Genomic DNA, 18201 nt, shown 5'->3' with positions numbered 1-18201 from the left:
CTGCATGCAAAGGTGGTTGAAGTCTGTGTATCTAAAAATAGACTTAATACAATCATTAAAATGAAGGTCTAGAAGGAACCTCACGTCTAGCCCCCTGCTCTGAAGCAGGACCGGAAACCTAGACTATCCCTTTGTCCAACCTTAAAAATTTCCAATGATGGGAATTCCACAACCTCCTGTGGAAGCTAGTTCCAGAGCTTAACTACCCTTATAGTTAGAAGGTTTTTCCTAATATCTAATTTAAATCTCCCTTCTGCATATTAAGCCCATTACTTTTTGTCTTATCTTCAGCTAACATGGAGAACAATTGATCGCTGTCCTCTCTAACAGCCCTTACCGTATTTGAAGACTGTTATCAGGTTCCTCCTCAGTCTTCTTGTCTCAAGACTAAACATGCTTAGTTTTTTTAATCTTTCATCATAGGACAGGTTTTCTAAATCTTGTATCATTTCTGTTGCTCTCCTCTGGACTCTCTCTAATTTATTCACATCTTTCCTAAATTATGGTGCCCAGGATTGGACACAGTAGTCCAGCTGAGGCTTTACCGGTGCTGAGTAGAGTCGGACAATTCCCTCCCATGTCTAACACTCCTGTTAATATTCCCCGTAATGATAGCCTTTTTTGGCAGCTGCATCACATTGTTGACATATGTTCTATTTGTGATCCACTATTATCCCCAGATCCTTTTCAGCATTACTACCATCTAGCCAGTTATTCCCATTTTGTAGGTGTGCATTTGATTTTTCCTTCCTAAGTGAAGTTCTTTGTCCTTGTCTTAATTAAATTTCATCGTATTGATTTCAGACCAATTCTCTAATTTGTCAAAGTCATTTTGAATTCTAATCCTGTCCTCTAAAGTGTTTGCAACCCCTCCCAGTTTGGTGTTATCTTCAGATTTCATAAGCAAACTCTTCACTCCATTTTCGAAGTCATTAATGAAAACATTGAATAGTACCAGCCCCAGGACTGATCTCTGTGGGATCCCACTAGATATCCACTCCCAGTTTGATGGCAAACTACTGATGATTACTCTTTTTTGAGTATGGCCTTTCAACCAATTGCATACTCATCCTCTAGTAATTTCATCTCGACCCCATTTCACTAGTTTGCTTATGAGACTATCATATGGGGCTGTATCAAAAAAAGCCTTACAAAAATCAACATGTGTTGCATCTACTTCTTCTCACCTATCCACTAGGCCAGTAACCCTGTCAAAGCAGGAAATTAGGTTGGTTTGGCTTGATTTATTCTGGACAAATTCTTCACTGGCTATTCTTATAACCATATTATCCTCTGCTGGTTACAAAATGATTGTTTAATAATTTGTTCCAGTATCTTTCTGGGCATCGAAGTTAGGCTGATTGGTCTGTAATTCTCCAGGTCTTCTTAATTCTCCCTTTTTAAAGATAGGTACTTTGTTTGCCCTTCTCCAGTCCTCTGGCTCTTTACTCAGACCCCACGAGTTCTTGAAGATAATTGTTAATGGTTCTAAGATTACTTCAGCTATTTCCTTAAGTAGCCTAGAATAAGGATTTTCACAACAAATTCTTTTATGGCCTCAGAGTGCAGCCACCAATTTTTCCTAAATTACTTAATTAATTTTAGGAAAAACAAATAAATATGCACATGTACATGTCCAAATCATTGTAATTTATTTATGTAGGGTTTTGTTTGCAGACTGAATAATAAAAATAATGTATGGTTATCTCTATTCTTTACTGAACCTAAATGGAATAGAAACACAAATAAGGTGCTTTGCATGTTCTTGTCTTTTTGTTTTTGTTGTTTCTTTTGCTTTTTTGGTTTATTTTTTAGATTTGCTAGCTAGTAAGTCTGCTAGCTAGCTGGGAGGCACTGAAAAGTGATATTAACTAATACACAAATATCACTTTTCACAGCAGACTTACTCACCCCCAGCAAGCCAGGGGACAAATTAAGTCCTGGATGGGGAGATGGATAGGGAGGCAGCAGGGGCCTGGGGCAATGTTCGGAGTCATGAGCCTGGGGCTGGCACCTGAAGCCACCACCATGTGCCCAGAGCTTGCCACCTCAGGGCTGAAGCCAGAAGTCTGCCCCCGACTGCCTCCAGGAAGGTGGGGAACTCACACCGGCTGCCTGCTTTTCTGGTGTTTGTGGCTCCAGAGGGGGGCAGGACCCAAACTTTGCTGGCACCCCAGCGGAGGAGCCACTTCTTTGCCCCACCCCAATTACCACCCAGAAGCCCGTGGCTGCAAGAAAAGCCCCTGTTGGCTGGCTGCATGCGGCTACAGTGGCCACATTTGAGAAATGCTGTCCTAGGATGACTTTCATCAGGTCCTGCCTACTTGAATACATCTACCTTATCTAAATATTCTTTAACCTTCTCTTTCCCTATTCTGGCTTGCGTTTCTTCCCCCTTAGAGTAAATATTAATTGTGTTGAGTATCTGGTCACCATTAAGCTTTTTAATGAATACTGAAGCAACACAGGCATTAAACACATCAGCCTTCTTGATATCATCAGGTACTCACTCTCCTTCACTGCTAAGTATAGGACCTATGCTTTCCTTCATCTGTCTCTTGCTCCTTCTGTATTTAAAGAATCTATTATTGCCTTTTATGTCCCTTGCTAGGTGTAACTCGTTTTGTGCCTTCGCCTTTCTGATTTTGTCCCTATGTGCTTGTGCTGTTCTTTTGTACTCCTCCTTATCAATTTTTCCATATTTCCACTTTCTGTAGGATTCTTTTTTGATTTTGAGATAATTAAAGAGCTCCTGAAAGAGCCATATTGGCCTCTTACTATTTGTACTATCTTTCCTTCGCATATTTTACAGTTCTGCCTTTAATTCTGTTTCTGCAGCCAGGCTGCAGAATATCCTGGAAGACCACCTCAGTAAGCATTTTGCAAATGACCATGAATAGTCAGACACCCTCAAACAGGACATATAACAAGTGAGATCACCTAATTATAAACCTATTTGCAAAGACTGAGAACATAAAATGCCACATGTTCTGCTCCAGAGGGAGCCAGATCCCAAGATCTCTGTCAAATGCCTTTGTGATACCCTGGCTCCAGGAATAATGTACATCAGCCTACCTATCCCGCTGGTACTACGGGCCATCTGGAAGCTCAGACAGGATTCCGCCTTTATAATCAGTTCTGATATTCAGCCCCAGTGAATCTATCCATTCATCTGCCAGGATATATGTACCTCTTCTTCTGGAGGTAATCTCCCAGAAGGAGGGGCAACTATGCCATCCAGACTCAGCTACATTACACCTAGACTTGAAAGGATTAGATTTTTAATGGTAAATGTCAGTAAACATCAATTTCGTCATACACATACAAACTGACAGAAAAAATATTTCCATCAGTGATAGTAGAAATGTACAGATAGGCAAAGAAAAATGCTGCTTGAGAACTTGGAGTTTGATTTAGATTCATAGACTCATAGGTCTATTGAAGGATATTTACTTTGAATATCTTGACATGTGATGTTGACAATTTCTGTTTTAATGGCTATTAAACTTTGAGACCTGCACCAAAATACTCAGTCATTCTCAAACCCTGAGGTTGTCTTCTGCACAGAAGAGAGAATTTCTCCACTAGTCCTTTAGGGCTTATTAAAAGCAAACCTGTCCAGTGCTGCATCATGGAAAAACAATTCTTCTGTGGTCCAAAATAGAATGGGAATTGTTTCTTTTGCAATACCTCACATTATAATGTTCAACTTTAGAGTACACTACACTGACTTCTATTACATTAATCTCTTCCTTTCACCCCAGTCTCCTTTCCTACACAAGCGAGTCTTTGAGAGTAATTGATGGGTTGTTACCAATAGGAAGTAGGTAATTTCTCAGTACCTGTGGGTATGGTATGAAAAGGGAATTGTTTTTCTGCTGTGTTGTGGGCATGTTAATAATAAGGGTACAACAAAGGGAATACTAAAGTGTATGGTTTTAGAGTAAGGTATGATTTTGTTTTCCCTTCATTTACTTTCTGAGTTTTTGTACAGCCTACATTTTTCAAGGTTTTATTTGGAAGAACTTTGTACTAAATGATGCAATATAGAGATGTGTCATTTTCAATTTGTCTACAGACTTTTAATGTGTGAAAGGTGGCTAACTGCCAAATGTTTCTACTTAGCAGGAACGTTCTTGTATCAGTGTATATGTGTGCTAAAAATCTGGCAGTTTGCTGTCAGCCCGTAAAAATAGGAGGAAGGAGCCTATGGAGGGTTTGCCTATTTTGGGGAGCTCTACAGCTTCAAACCACCCAGTTGCTGATGCTAGTTTTTTCTGCAGGTTAATGACGTACTTCTAAATTGTGTATATGAAAGAGCAGTAAATATATTCAAAAAGTGGGGAGTATTACTCTAGTAGCAACATTCCATAACTCGCTGCAATTCTGATACCTCATCAGACTGTGCAAAAGGAAATGACATGGCAGCATGTTAATAACCTCCATGTTTTATATTTAAGCTGTATTCATGCTTCATTGATGCTGTAAGCATGCTGTTTCATCCTGATGCAGCCCTGCTGTGCTTGAGTCCCCAGGATATACAGACAAGCATGAATACTTGCCACAAATGAACAGTGAATATGTGAATTGTTTGAGCAGTGTTCCACTTACAGTACGGCACTGAGATAGTAATTGTTAGCTTTACAGTTTATCATCTAATCCTACCATTTATAATTTTCAGAAGTATCTGGGGAGTCTTCTCTTAAATGTAAGGTACCATGAAGACTGGTAGGATTAGAAAGAAAGTTATGAGCATACCCTGCTTTATCAAATGGCTTACTTCTTGTTCGAAATAATAAAGTTGGCTGGTGAGGCTACTGAACTACGTAACTGACTCAGTAGCATTTCAGATGCCCCAAGCATTGTCACATATACCAACATGACATTATGAGAGAGAAATAATTCATTTTCTATCCTTCTTCACTCCTCTCCTTCCCTTAATCCTCTTCCTTATTTCCTTACGTATCTCCATTCCTTCCCTTCCCCGTTATAAATATGAAGGTCAGGAATAAGGTTCCATTTAAGATCATCTAGTCTGACCTCTTGCATAACTGACGCCATAAAACCTCACAAAGTGTTTCCTGCTTCAAGCCGTTAACTTTTGGTTGAGCTAGAGCATAGGCTCCCAAACTTTACTGGTTCATGTATCACCTTAAAAAATGTTATGAAGTAAATGGATGGAACATGAAGTTCAGGTATCACCAGTAGTACATGCACCACAGTTTGGGAACCCCCTGAGCTAGAACATATCTTATATGAAGACGTCCGCTCTTTATTTAAAGACTTCTAATGATGGAGACTTCACAATATCACTAGGTAAATTATTCCTATGGTAAATGACTATTGCTGTTAAAAATTAGTCTGACTTTGTCTAACTTCAGCTATCAATCACTGAATACTCTTATGCCTTTGTATGCTTTTATCAGGGGATGAATTGGGGTTGCATAATGGAAGAACTGTTATCTATAGGACCACTGCTTCATTTGTTGCAGCAGTTGGAAGGTGTGTAGTGATTCAGGCAAGGTATTGCAGGAAGAGAAAAGATGGTCTCATGGTTAAGGGAGCTGAATGCTGCCCTGGGGAGTTGGATTCTATCCCTGCATTTCCCAAGCCAAACTTTTCACAAGTGGCCACTAATTGTGATTCTCATTTTCTGGTTGTGCAACTTGAAACTTTTGGAGTCAGAGTTGCAGAAGTGCTGAGCACTCACTCACAACTGCAACTTGGGACCACTGCTCTGAACATATAAAGGTGCTATACAATGCTAAGTACTCTGAAAAATCAGGCCATAGGGATTGCACCCTGGGCACTCCAGATTAGTGGATACTTGACAAATTTAGCTTTCATTCCTCTATGCCTTAGTTTTCCATCTGTAAAATGGGATAATAATATCATTCCCACACTTCAGAGGGATGTTGTGAAGATAAATTCATTAATATTTTTGATGCTCTTGGATGCTATGGTGAGGAACACCATAGAAGAGTCCACAAGAAAATTAATAATTCTGTATGCAATGCAGGATTTGGATGGTGTCCAGTAAATAAAGCCTAGGACCACATATTAAATGATGAGGATAAAACAATATATTGAATAGCTACCCATATAATGATCACTTTCTGTCCTATGCACTGAATGAGGCAGATGTCATGAGAAAAAATAGTATGTGATCATGTAACTGAAGACTGTATCATAATGCATAAGCACAAGCCTAGGGTGGTGGTAATTATAGGCCTGTCAACCTGACCGATTCTGGGCAAAATAATGTAATAGCTGATACAGGACTTGATTAATAAAGAATTAATGGAGGGTGATATAATTAATGCCAACCAACATGGGTTTATGAAAAATAGATTCTGTCAGGCTAACTTGATATCTTTTTTTGATGAGGTTACAAGTTTGCTTGATAAAGGTAGAAGTGTTGACATAATAAACTTCTGTAAGGCATTTGAATTGGTCCTGCACAATATTTTGACTAAAACTAGAAAGATATTGCACATAGCCAGTTTTTAATCCATTTACTAACTGATACATCTTAAACTGAGAGAGGCAAGGTGGGTGAGGTAATATCGTTTATTGGACCAACTTCTGTTGATGAAAGAGACAAGCTTTTGAGCTTCACAGAGCTCTTCTTGACCTGAAAAAGAGCTCTGTCAAGCTTGAAAGCTTCTCTCTCTCACCAACAGAAGTTGGTCCAATAAAAGGTTCTCTCACCCACCTTGTGTCTCTCACGTCCTGGGACCAATATGGCTACAACATCAGTGCAAACAACACAAATCTTAAATTGTAATTGTAAATGGAGAATCATCATCAAGCAAGTGCGTTCTAGTGGAGTCCTGCAGGTCTTGGTTCCTGGCCCTACACTATTTAATGTGTTAATTAGTGACCTGGAAGAAAACATAAAATCATTAATGATAAAGTTTGCAAATGACACAAAGATTGGGGAAGTAGTAGAAAATGAAAAAGACAGGTCACTGATACAGAACAATCTGGACTGCTTGATAAACTGGATGCTAGCAAACAGTATGTGTTTCAGTATGACCGGTGTAAAGTTATAGATCTAGGAACAAAGAATGTAGGCCAAGTGTACAGGATGGAGGACTCTATCCTAGGAATCAATGACTCTGAAAAAGACAGGCTTATAATCAGCTCCCAGTGAAATGCTATGGCCAAAAGGGTAAGGTGATCCTGTGATGAATAAACAAGGGAATATGGAGCAGGATTACAATTGGTTATATTACCTTTGTACTGTTCTCTGTATTCACACTACAGCAGCCACTATTGGAATACTAGAATCATAGATTATTAGGGTTAGAAGGGACCTCAAGAGATCATCTAGTCCAACCCCCTGCTCAAAGCAGGACCAATCCCCAAATGGCCCCCTTAAGGATTGAACTCACAACCCTGGGTTTAGCAGGCCAATGCTCAAACCACTGAGCTATCCCTCCCCCCTATTTCTGTGTCCATTTCTAGTGCCCACAATTGAAGAAGGATGTTTATAAACTGGAGAAGACCTCAAGAATGTTTAAAGGATTTGAAAACATGCCTTGTAGTGAAAGGAGCTTGATCTGTTTAGTTTCTCAAAAAGAAGGTTAAGAGATGACATGGATCACAGTCATCTCTTAACAGACAGAACAAGACAGAACAAGAAGCAATGGTCTCAAGTTGCAGAGTGGGAGGTCTAGGTTGGATATTAGGAAACACTGTTTCATTGGGAGGGTGGTGAAGCACTGGAATGGGTTACCTAGGGAGGTGGTGGAATCTCCATCCTTAGAGGTTTTTAAGGCCTGTCTTGACAAAGCCCTGGCTGGGATGATTTAGTTGGTGTTAGTCCTGCTTTGAGCAGGGGATTGGACTAATGACCTCCTGAGATCTCTTCCAACCCTAATATTTTATGAATTGAATACTTACATAGAGAATGGAAATTTGATAATAGAAAAGTTTTCAGTCTAACAGACAAAGGTGTAACAGGATCCAAAGCCTAGAAGTTGAAGCTAGACAAATTCAGATTGGAAATAAGTTGGAAAATTTTTACAATGAGGGTAGTTAACCATTAAAACAATGAACCAAGGGTTGTGTTGGATTTTTCATCACTGGCAATTTTAAAATCAAGGTCAGATTAAAAAAAAAAAGATATGCTTTAAATCTAACAGGAACTTAATTCAGGGAAGTCCTTTGACATGTTTTATGCAGGATATCAGTCTAGATCAGTGGTTTTCAACCTGTGGTCCTCAGACCCCTGGGGGTCCGCAGACTATGTCTAAGGCAGCAGTTTTCAAACTTTTTGAGCTGAGCCCCCCCTTCGAGTTACAATTTTTGCTTGTGCCCCCCTGCATAGACAAAAATAGACACAATACCTGTCCCTCCCCGGTTTGCAGGATGGGGGAAGGCGTGTGCAATAGTCTCTGGGGGCAGAGGCTTCTGGGAGCGGAAACTGGTGCAGCAGCGTTGACACTGATCCACACGTGGGGTGGTCTGCTGAGGTGAATTGGGGAGGAGGTGAAGCTTCCTCCCTGAGCCCCCCTGGCATTGCTGGCCCGAGCTGCTTGGCATCTCCAGACCCCCTCCCCAAAAATTCCTACATGCCCTCCTAGTGGGGCTTGCCCTGCAGTTTGAAAACCTCTGGATTAAGAGGTCTGTGAAAGGTGGTTGTTACCATAGAACAGTGGTTTTCAGCCTGTTTTCTGTGACTCCTCGGGGTCCACAGACTATGTCTAAGATTTCCAAAAGCGTCCCAACCTCCATTCAAAATTTTTTTGGGATCCACAAATGAAAAAAAGATTGAAAATTGAACTAGAGGATCACAGTGGTCCATTCTGGCCTTATACTTCATTAATCTATGAATTAACATTGCATTTATTTTGTCATTTACATATTGGCTACATAAATTGAAAAATAAATGCAGCAAAAATCCAGATAATGTGTTCTATATCTTGTATATATGGTATTAAAAATATGTTGGTGTTGGTGAGTCATGCAGTGAATATTGCCATTTACTTATCTCCCTGGAAACATAGAACACCTGAAGTTGAATGTAAACTCATCTCTTTCCACGGAAATGTGCTAATGGTAATATATATATTATGCTTCACAAATTGATGTCTTTGTGTCTCTATGGGAAGAGGCAAGTATCCACATCTCTCTCAATCTCTGACTGACCTTTAGTAAAGAATGCCAACTAAAGTAAATTTTCTTTCATACTCAGGCTTTTTATAAACATTCAGGTTGTCTAAGACTATGAAGCACACACAAAGTGTATCAATTTTAAAATGTTTGTAACAGAGGAATTAGTATTAGATGAATCAGGGCTATCAGTTTTATAGCTATCATTTCTAGCAGTCTTGTCAGATAGATGATTATAGGAATTTGATTATTCTATACTGTGTGCTTGGCTAGATATAGATTTAATCTGTCTGCCCAGTCTCTTTTCATCTGCCGTTGAAAAAATATTTCTGAGAGAGCCTGTTTTATCTTTTGAGTAATTGAAATTCACCTTATTATCTTACTGACCATCAGTAGTTCTAAATCAGTAGTTCTTTGAAGAAGTAAAATTACATAAAAGTCAAGTTATCCTGTGCACTTCTTTATACTGTAAAAATTGAAATAAATGCTGACAATTAAATGCAAATTAGACTGCATTAAACTACTTTGTCACCTACAGTAGCATGTTTTATGAATGCATCTTAATTTGCAGCTCTTTAGTAAAAGACTTGAATATGCCATCTCATTCCCAGCTCTTTCATTCTATCCACCACCCAACTCGTTGCTTCAAATAATCAATAATCAAATAATCAGTAATCATGAACAGGTGCTTCTGTTAATCTGTTTAGCTCCTAAAGCCACATTTATTGTGAACACCACTTACTGTTGCTTATATATTTGTTGTTGGTGAATTCCTCTGCTATCTGGTGTAGAAGTATGGTTGGTGCTAATGCCAGCCGTAACAGCAGAGACCATTATTTGGCCCTGGACTTTGCAATTTCACAGCAGAGCAGTATCTTGATCAGTGCAGTGTGCAAGCTTCTGTTGCCTAGGCCAGTGGCCATCAACCTTTCCAGACCACCTCTTTCAGGAGTCTGATTTCCAAGTTTCATCTCCCTTAAAAACTACTAATCAGACATAAAAACAAAAAAGTGCCACCGCACACTGTTACTGAAAAATTGCTGATCTCATTTTTACTACATAATTATAAAATAAATCCATTGGAATATAAATATTGTACTTACATTTCAGTATATAACATATAGAGTGGTATAAACAAGTCATTGTCTGTATGAAATTTTGGTTTCTACTGACTTCGCTCATGCTTTTTATGTAGTCTGTTGTAAAACTAGACAAATATCTAAATAAATTGTTGTATCCCCTGGAAGACCTTTGCATACCCATAGGGGTACATCTACCCCAGGTTGAGAACTACTGACCTAGGGACGGGACCCCTAGCAGCAGCCAATGCCTCCATAATTGTAAATCAAGCTGAAATTGATAATGCATTGAAATGTACTTTATACAAAAACTTTGTCTATTATGAAATGTTGTTCATGGACCTTGTCAGTTATGTTGAAGATGTACTTGGGGCCAACTTGTAACACAAGGGCTCTGTAGTAATAACGCTTTGTATGTACCTCATGTTGATGGCTCCAAGGCTGAGTGGAGTTATTTCACTCTCACCTTCCCAACTGTGCTGTATAACGATTTGGGAGCCATCTCTAAGTGACATCTTTTTTGTGATCCCATTGTGATTTGTAACAGCATCCATGCACTGAATCTGTAAGGAGTACCATTTTTCAAGGAGAGTGCATGTTATCTATTGCCATTTGAAATTCCTGAGCAATGTTGAGCAATAAAATAACTTTTTTGGATCTTTTAAGTTTAATAGGAAGCTAGATTTTAATTATTTGTTTGCTCAGCTGCCAGAAGTGTGTTAAGTGTTTTATAGAACAAAGACATGGTCCTTTCCTGATCTGTTTACAATCTAATTTGACTTGACAGAGAGAGAGAGAAAGAAACAAAGGGAGATGGGATGAGGAAGGACAAGGGTTACAGTAATAAGATCCCATTGTTACTCTATAAGTGTATGTGCACACCTTGATGGTTCTATTAAAGTTGGGGATTTTTTACTCTTGAAGACACTAGTAGTAATTAGCAGCAGAGAGGCTTGGGTTTTATTGGTTGAGGAGAGGAGGTTCACGATATACTGTTATAGTAATCCTTGTACGCAGACTCAGTTCAAGTGGATTCAGCATTCATTATGAACATTTTGACATATCTGCACTTGAGTGCACACAGTCATATGTATGCCTTGATTAGTTTATGAGATAAGTTTATTCCAAGAGACTTGTAGGCACCATCTTTAAGCTCATTGTGGAACATTTGTCGACATTTATTAAAACACAGTTTATATAACTCCTAATAACTATAAAATGTTACTTATTTATTGAGTCAGTATCATCATGACCACTAAAATAAATTCCTATTTAGGGAAGAAGAGGATTACTTCATTTGACATTTGTAATTAATATCTAATTTTCTCTTTCTTTAAATGAGCTAGGAAGTGATGTTGTGGTTACACTTCCTCTTTGGTCATCATGTATGTGTTAAATACACATTAGGAACAGTCCTGTGTTTTTTTCCCTGTTGCCTATTCCTCTTGTTAAACTTGTAACTGTACAAATACTAGTAACTTGTCATAGCCATGTCTTTGTAGGAAACTCTTTCTCACATGTCCTCCAGTCAGATAAAAGATTTATACTACAATGACTTAAGTGTTTTCCAGCAATGTGCTTGTTACCACATTTCCTCAGAAAGCTTAGCTTGTGCGCATTCGCCCATGACAGCTGCATCAATGACCATTGTGAATAAATTTCTGGGACATTTTAATATCCAAGGTGCTTATATTAGCAGTCATTATACATATGGTAAAATACAGTGAATATGGCAGCATAGAAGTCGACAGGAAAAAGTCTTTAAAATTAAATGTAGAAAAAATTAAGAAATCTGGTATCAAGTTTTATTTTTTTCTAGCAAAAGTTCTTAGTTCAACTGTGGAATGGGAGTTGTCAAGTTATGAATCAGTACAGTTTGACTGGGACCAGTAAGCTAAATTATTCCCTGCAAAATATTTGAAACCTTGATTCAAAGTACTCAACACATAGGGATAATGGAGAGTTAATAAAAATATAGTAAATCTTCTCAGAAATACTGTTACACTCAGTCTTTTTTACACTTTCCTTTGAAGTTCTTTTACTGGCCACTTTCAGAGGCTGAATATTAAATGGACTCTTGGCCTGATCTAGTATGGCAATTCAGTGTACCACAAATAAAAATAAGGTATTATCTCGCTATTCTTCTTTTGAGGAGACTGCCCATTCAGAGTGAGAATCCTGAAGGTAAATCTGTAAACCACGCTATAAATTGCAACATTGCAAATCCCGCATTGTGTCTGTCCCAAACACAAAACTGGAGTAATATTGTTCGTCACAGATATGGTCATTCCATCAGAATATTCCTTGGAGAGAAATCTATGAGGTCAAAACACTCAAGAACTATAAAGATAAATGTAGAAGTTGTATGTTTTCTCACAGACAGCTCAGTTTAAGTGCTGTCTTTCCTGGTGCAGCGATACTGGTTAGATGCTAAAAAAAAAATAATTTCAAACCCACTTTGAAGAAGTTCACCTTAGTCACATTTTTCATAGCAGATGTTGCTATAGATTACTTTGAAGTTGTCTCTAATGCCATAGCGGAAAAGACTCCTCTGTTTACACGGTTGGCAAGTTTATAATAATTTTTATTTGCTAAACCTTTTCATTTGCTAAATTAAGAAAGGGTGGACAGTTTGGCAAGATTCTAAAAAAACTAGTCCTGGGATCAGCTGAAAAAGCTAAACATTCCAAACCTTCCTCAGAACATTAAAGATGGGATGAAATTATTTTGAAGAAGAAGCATTCATTTGGCCTGTATAACAAAAAAATTAATCAAGAAAGATTCCAATTATAGCAGAGCCAAATTTTGAAATAGGAGCAATGAAAGAGGCAAAACCAAGCAGGATTCCACAGATTCCTCAGGAACAAATGCCAGATCAAATGCATGACAATCATTTTTGTCTCCCAGATAAAAGTCTGTAATTAAGGGACATCTGACTTTGTTTTTCTTCATTCTTTCCCTAACAATTAAAAACAAAAATCTCAGACAAATGCATCTTACTGGTTGTGGTACGGGAGCAGTTTTTCTCATGCCTTCTTCATGCATCTTGCAAAACACCTAACTCCACAACCTGCCCCCATCCGAAGCCATCAGTTCCATGACTGGAACCTCATTGTAAGCCTTAAAAGGCACCTGATGATTTTTTGGAGCCATCTATTCCTGCTGGCTCTACAGTTACCATGGTGGCTCAGGTTAATCATGCTGTGCCTTTGCAACACACTCATTTGGACCCTTTGGATCGGGGCCTCGTCATGCAACACTGTATACATTATCCTCCAAAGTGAAACATACAGGAAAGAAGTGTATGGCAGTGGGGTCAGTTCCTTCTACTTCTCGGGGAAAGATAAAGAAACCTTACAAGGCTAAAACTATTTCCCTAGCTATCCTGAAGATACATGAATTGCCCCCAGGATCCCTGCTTGTTCCCTAGTGAAATATCTCTCATCCCTTTTGGCTTTTCACTTAACCACTCTATTGTTGATACCCTGGGATCCACACTTGGATCCAGAATCACACAACAACTGGCCTAATACCTTTCTTTGCCCTTTCTTCCCAGGGAACAGATCGGTGAATCTTGAGAGCATTATTGAGAATTTATTCCAACCTTTCAGTACGTTTTCACATCTCAATCTGACCATTGCACCAAAAATATCTAAGATTTGTTTTCGGAGGAGATCATCATTACCGATATAAGGTCCTTCCATTTGGCTTAGCTGTGGAACCTTTAGTATTCACAAAGTGCCTTTGAGCAGTAGCAGCTTATTTGAAGTGTCAGGGTATCCAGATGTACCCTTGACTGGACAACTGGCTCATCAGGTTATCCTTGCAGGACCTAGCAAAAGCTATGTCACAAACAGGTACTCTGTTCCAAACACTGAGATTCAAGATAAACTGGAAGAAATGACACAGTCTCAGTGCAGATCATACCTTTTGTTGGGGCCATTTTGGATTCTTGAAAAGGCAAAGTTTTTCTTCCAGAAGAAAGAATTTAAAAATCCTTATAGCTGTACAAATACTGCAGGAGAACTCATGTCAAACAGTAATGTTCTTCCTCAAGTGGATGGCCTTTGTGTCTTCAGCAATATGCATAATGGAATGCACATGTAAAGATGAAGCTTTTGTAATATTGGTTTGCAAGACACTATATGCCCAGTACAAACAGCATGTTTATAGCACTGACACTGCCCAGGGATGTGTTTCTGTCCCTCGTGCGGTAGATTCAACATCACATTGTCTTCAAAGGAGTTGCATTCAAGCTCCGTCACTCACAGTCACTTCCAATGCTTTCTGTCTGGACCGGGGAGCCAATTGCAAGAACTGAACAATTTCTGAGAGCATCTGGGTGAACAAACTCCATACCAATGTTCTAGAGTTAAGTGACGTGTTGAGCTCTCAAGTCATTTGTCCCTAATTACGTGGCAGATTGGTTGAAGTAGTCAATGACAACAGTACAGAGATTTTACAACAAGTAGAGAGGAAACACACTTCAGCCAGCTGTGCAAAGAGACCATAGATCTGTGTGAGTGGTGCATAGTACACTAAAGGTATCCTATAGCTTTTCACTGTGCAGGCAGGCACAATATACTGGCAGATCAGCTGAGCAGAAACTGCTTCCATGAGCATGAATGACCACTCAGGAACTCAGTAACAAACATCTTTGCCCTTTGGGGGTATCCAAAGAGCTATTTGCAACGGGACACAACTCCAAATGTCAAAATTTTGCTCCAAACTAGGAGAAGACAACCAGTCCATCTCAAATGCATTTCCTCTAAGCTTGGGGTGATTTGGGGGATAGGTCTCCTCCATGCCTTCCTTCATCTAACTGAGGGAGTTCTCAACAAAATCAAATGAGACTGAAGGTTATCCTGATAGCCCCAGCCTGAGTGAGACAAAAATGATTCTAGGATCTATTGCAACTATATCACAAGGAGTTTGTTACTTCCTACAAATCTAAACCTAATGACCCAGCAAAGTATGTGGATTTTGCCTACTGTTTGAATAGATCTAAGGAATACAGAAAATTATGTAGACTGTCTGTCTCTTCTCATAAGAGTAGAGCGGTCGGGCAGTCACATCCCAATACCTTTCTGAGAGGTTAGAGTCTGTAGTGAAGAGTGTTAAAAATACATTTCTGTTTCCCTTCTAGAAAGGCTTAGATCTCACTCAGCTAACACAGGCCATTTTCATGTCCTTCTAGACATATTCCAATATTAGAAATCTCTAGAGTTGCTACTTGAATCTCAATTCATACTTCTCAGAAAATTATTTCTTAGATCACACTATTCATTTGGTAAAGCAATATTGCAATCCCAATTAAATGAGGCCTCAGCATCTGGAGGGAGGAGCACTGCTTACCAAACTTCTAAGTGTGAGGTTGTGCAGAGGCTACTTGAAGTGAAGGTTGCTCACCTGTTACCAAAATTCTTTGAGATGACCTCTCCACAGTGTCACTCTACATGCATGTTTCCCTCTTCCTCAGAGTTCTAGTTACAAATTTGGACCTGAGGAAGCTTCGGAAGGACACTTTTGGCTGGGCAATGCTGTCTCATAGTTTCGCCTTTTAGCATTTTTAACAGGTTTGGTCCATGCATTGACCTTGACTGTTGGGAAAATGCTTGCTGTTGTTTTTGTAATGTACACATTCTTGTAGAACACCCATAACTGACACTGTCTTCTAAAAAATGAAAATTTGAGAATATAATTCAGTTGTCATGTAATTGTTTTATTTTGTTGAATGTTTATCTAGAATGAGGAGGTAAAGGGCTTAAAAGAGGCAAATTTCACTACACTCCAGATTATGCTAATAAAAACTGAGGTGAAAGAAATGATATCTATCTTAGTAAGGCAACCTACATGCAAATTTTGCATATTAGCTTGTGGGGGAAAGTTGAATTTTCGCAGTGTCATTAGTCTGTCACCTGTTCATAATAGACCGAGTTTTTCACATTTTGTAGGTGACAAGGAATCTTCATCTCTTTGTGTAAATTAAAATATCAGCAGACATCATCTTACTGAATCAAGCCATTGCAGATGCTAGAACCAAGACAATAGAAAACAAGACAAGCTGTTTGAAATCATATGGTGCCTAGTTGAATCCCATCCAGTATAATAATTCAAGTTGGTGAAATGGACAGTAAAGTAAAACAGTTTGGGTGTCAAATAAGCAGATCTAACATTACATTAAAAAGCCTTGGCAAATGTATTTTAGACATTTGGATGACCATTTGTTTATCTTATGAGAACCTTCACCCTAGATAATAAGGTTTGTATTTCTGCATAGATTATGCTTAAAGTGTAATTTTGTTTTTATTTATTTAATATATATGTAAAGGCAGTTTTGCACACTAAGTGTATTGTATCCCTCAAATTAATGCCGTGGCTTTGAGGCAGAAAGATGCAAAGAGACCAACAAGCGTGCAGAACTATTTTCCTCCCTCAGTTCTTTTATAGACTGCTTACTCCTCATCTTCCATCCTTCAAATGAAATTAACAGCAATTCAGTTCAGAAAACATTATACAACTTGGAAATAGTCTTTGAAACTGAATCATTGGTTTATAGTCCCTTCAATGTATTTCCTGAGTAGTTTTGTTCCATAATGCAATAGTTAATATTTTTTAAAACTAATTCACAAATTTTGGTCTTATAAATGTTGAAGAGTTGCTTGTGTTTTAATGTCATGTAGAATCCTGGAGCTTAATTTTGTCTATCTCAATTTTTTCATCTAGTGAAAGTTTTCTAAGGAACTTACAAATACTTGATTCTTCTAAAATTTTAATTATGCCATCTGTTCACTTTATGGAAATCAATCTAGTACACTGCAATGCCTGACTTGACTGTTTCAAAAGGTTGAGGGTTAAATTCCCAGTTTTTGCTTTTTTATTCAAAGTTTACTTTTTTTTCACAATTCTGTCTTCATTTTGGCTCAGATTCTGCCACCTATAGTTATGGTGAGTACTGTTTCACTCCTTAAATAGACCCATTGATTTCACTGGGATTACTTGTGAAGTAGGATACTGTTCTATTTCCTCTGGGTAAGAATGGCAGAATGTGCTCTTTCTACCAGGGAAGCAGATGAGGTAATTCCTACAGAAATTAGTGAAGCAAGTCACAGCCAATTGCAATAGAGAATTTTCCCTAAGATTCTTAATATTCCCAGAATCTCTATTCTTTCTCCCCCTGCGCAGAGTGGTTCAGCAAGTAGCAACTCTGTCTGAAGCTGTTTTCTTTGACTTTCCATTTCCTTTTCTCAGTTGTTAGTTATTTTTTTCAAGTGTTTGCTTTTGTGCACCTCTTGCTCACTGCTTCGTTATTATGCTGTAGTGGTTCTGCTCTGTTCTGAAGTTTCATTTCTCTACTTGATCTCACTCCCTTATTTAGGCATCTGTGTAAATGGCCTAATTTTCAAAAGTGGTAAAGTGTCCAACAGCTCCCATAAAATTCAGTGCTAATGGATGTTGAGCACTTTTTCCTCATCACTTCTGACTGCAGATTCCTATTAAATTGGACCCCCAAAAATCATCTTAACTGCATGGGATGGAAATCTGAACTGTAGAGCTGGAATCTACAGAGCCTCAAGACATTCTAAATGTGACACACAGCAGTTACCATAGTAACTTCGCAATGTAAATTCCTTAATCTTTTGCCTGGGGTTCTAGAAAGAGGACTTAGAAGTTTCTGAAATAACATGTTTGTGAGGGGGATTGTATGTCAGACTGCAATGGAGAAGGTTGGATTTGCCTTCTGATAATTTGGGTGTGGACTTTCAGCTCTGAGGAGGAAATCTTTAGACAGAAAAGAGACTGTTTGGGTATCTCTAAGGTCTGGTCCACACTAAGAAGCGGGGTCGAACTAGGGTACGCAAATTCAGCTACGTGAATAGCGTAGCTGAATTCGAAGTACCCTAGTTCGAACTACTCACCCGTCCAGACGCCGCGGAATCGAAGTCCGCGGCTCCAAGGTCGACTCCGCCACCGCCTTTTGCAGTGGTGGAGTACTGGAGTT

The 18201-nt window shown here is 38.8% G+C and overlaps 1 protein-coding gene across 13 annotated transcripts in view; it reads left to right on the top strand.

Moving 5' to 3' along the window:
• The window catches only part of PDE10A (phosphodiesterase 10A), a 605978-nt gene that overhangs the window by 436986 nt on the left and 150791 nt on the right, over positions 1-18201 (top strand). Inside the window, exon 1 of one of the 13 annotated variants that reach the window (XM_045008717.1) lies at positions 17855-17926. The exons of the other annotated variants lie outside the window; for them this stretch is intronic. Coding sequence (XP_044864652.1) covers positions 17905-17926 — 22 coding nt within the window. The 5' untranslated portion in view covers positions 17855-17904. Of the gene's footprint in view, positions 1-17854; positions 17927-18201 lie in introns of those variants that run through there. 13 annotated transcript variants of the gene reach the window in all.

The sequence above is a fragment of the Mauremys mutica genome, chromosome 3 (assembly GCF_020497125.1).
Source record: "Mauremys mutica isolate MM-2020 ecotype Southern chromosome 3, ASM2049712v1, whole genome shotgun sequence".
Lineage (NCBI taxonomy): Eukaryota > Metazoa > Chordata > Testudines > Geoemydidae > Mauremys > Mauremys mutica.
Note: the sequence above shows the minus strand (reverse complement) of the source record. Positions and strands in the feature narration are given on the sequence as shown.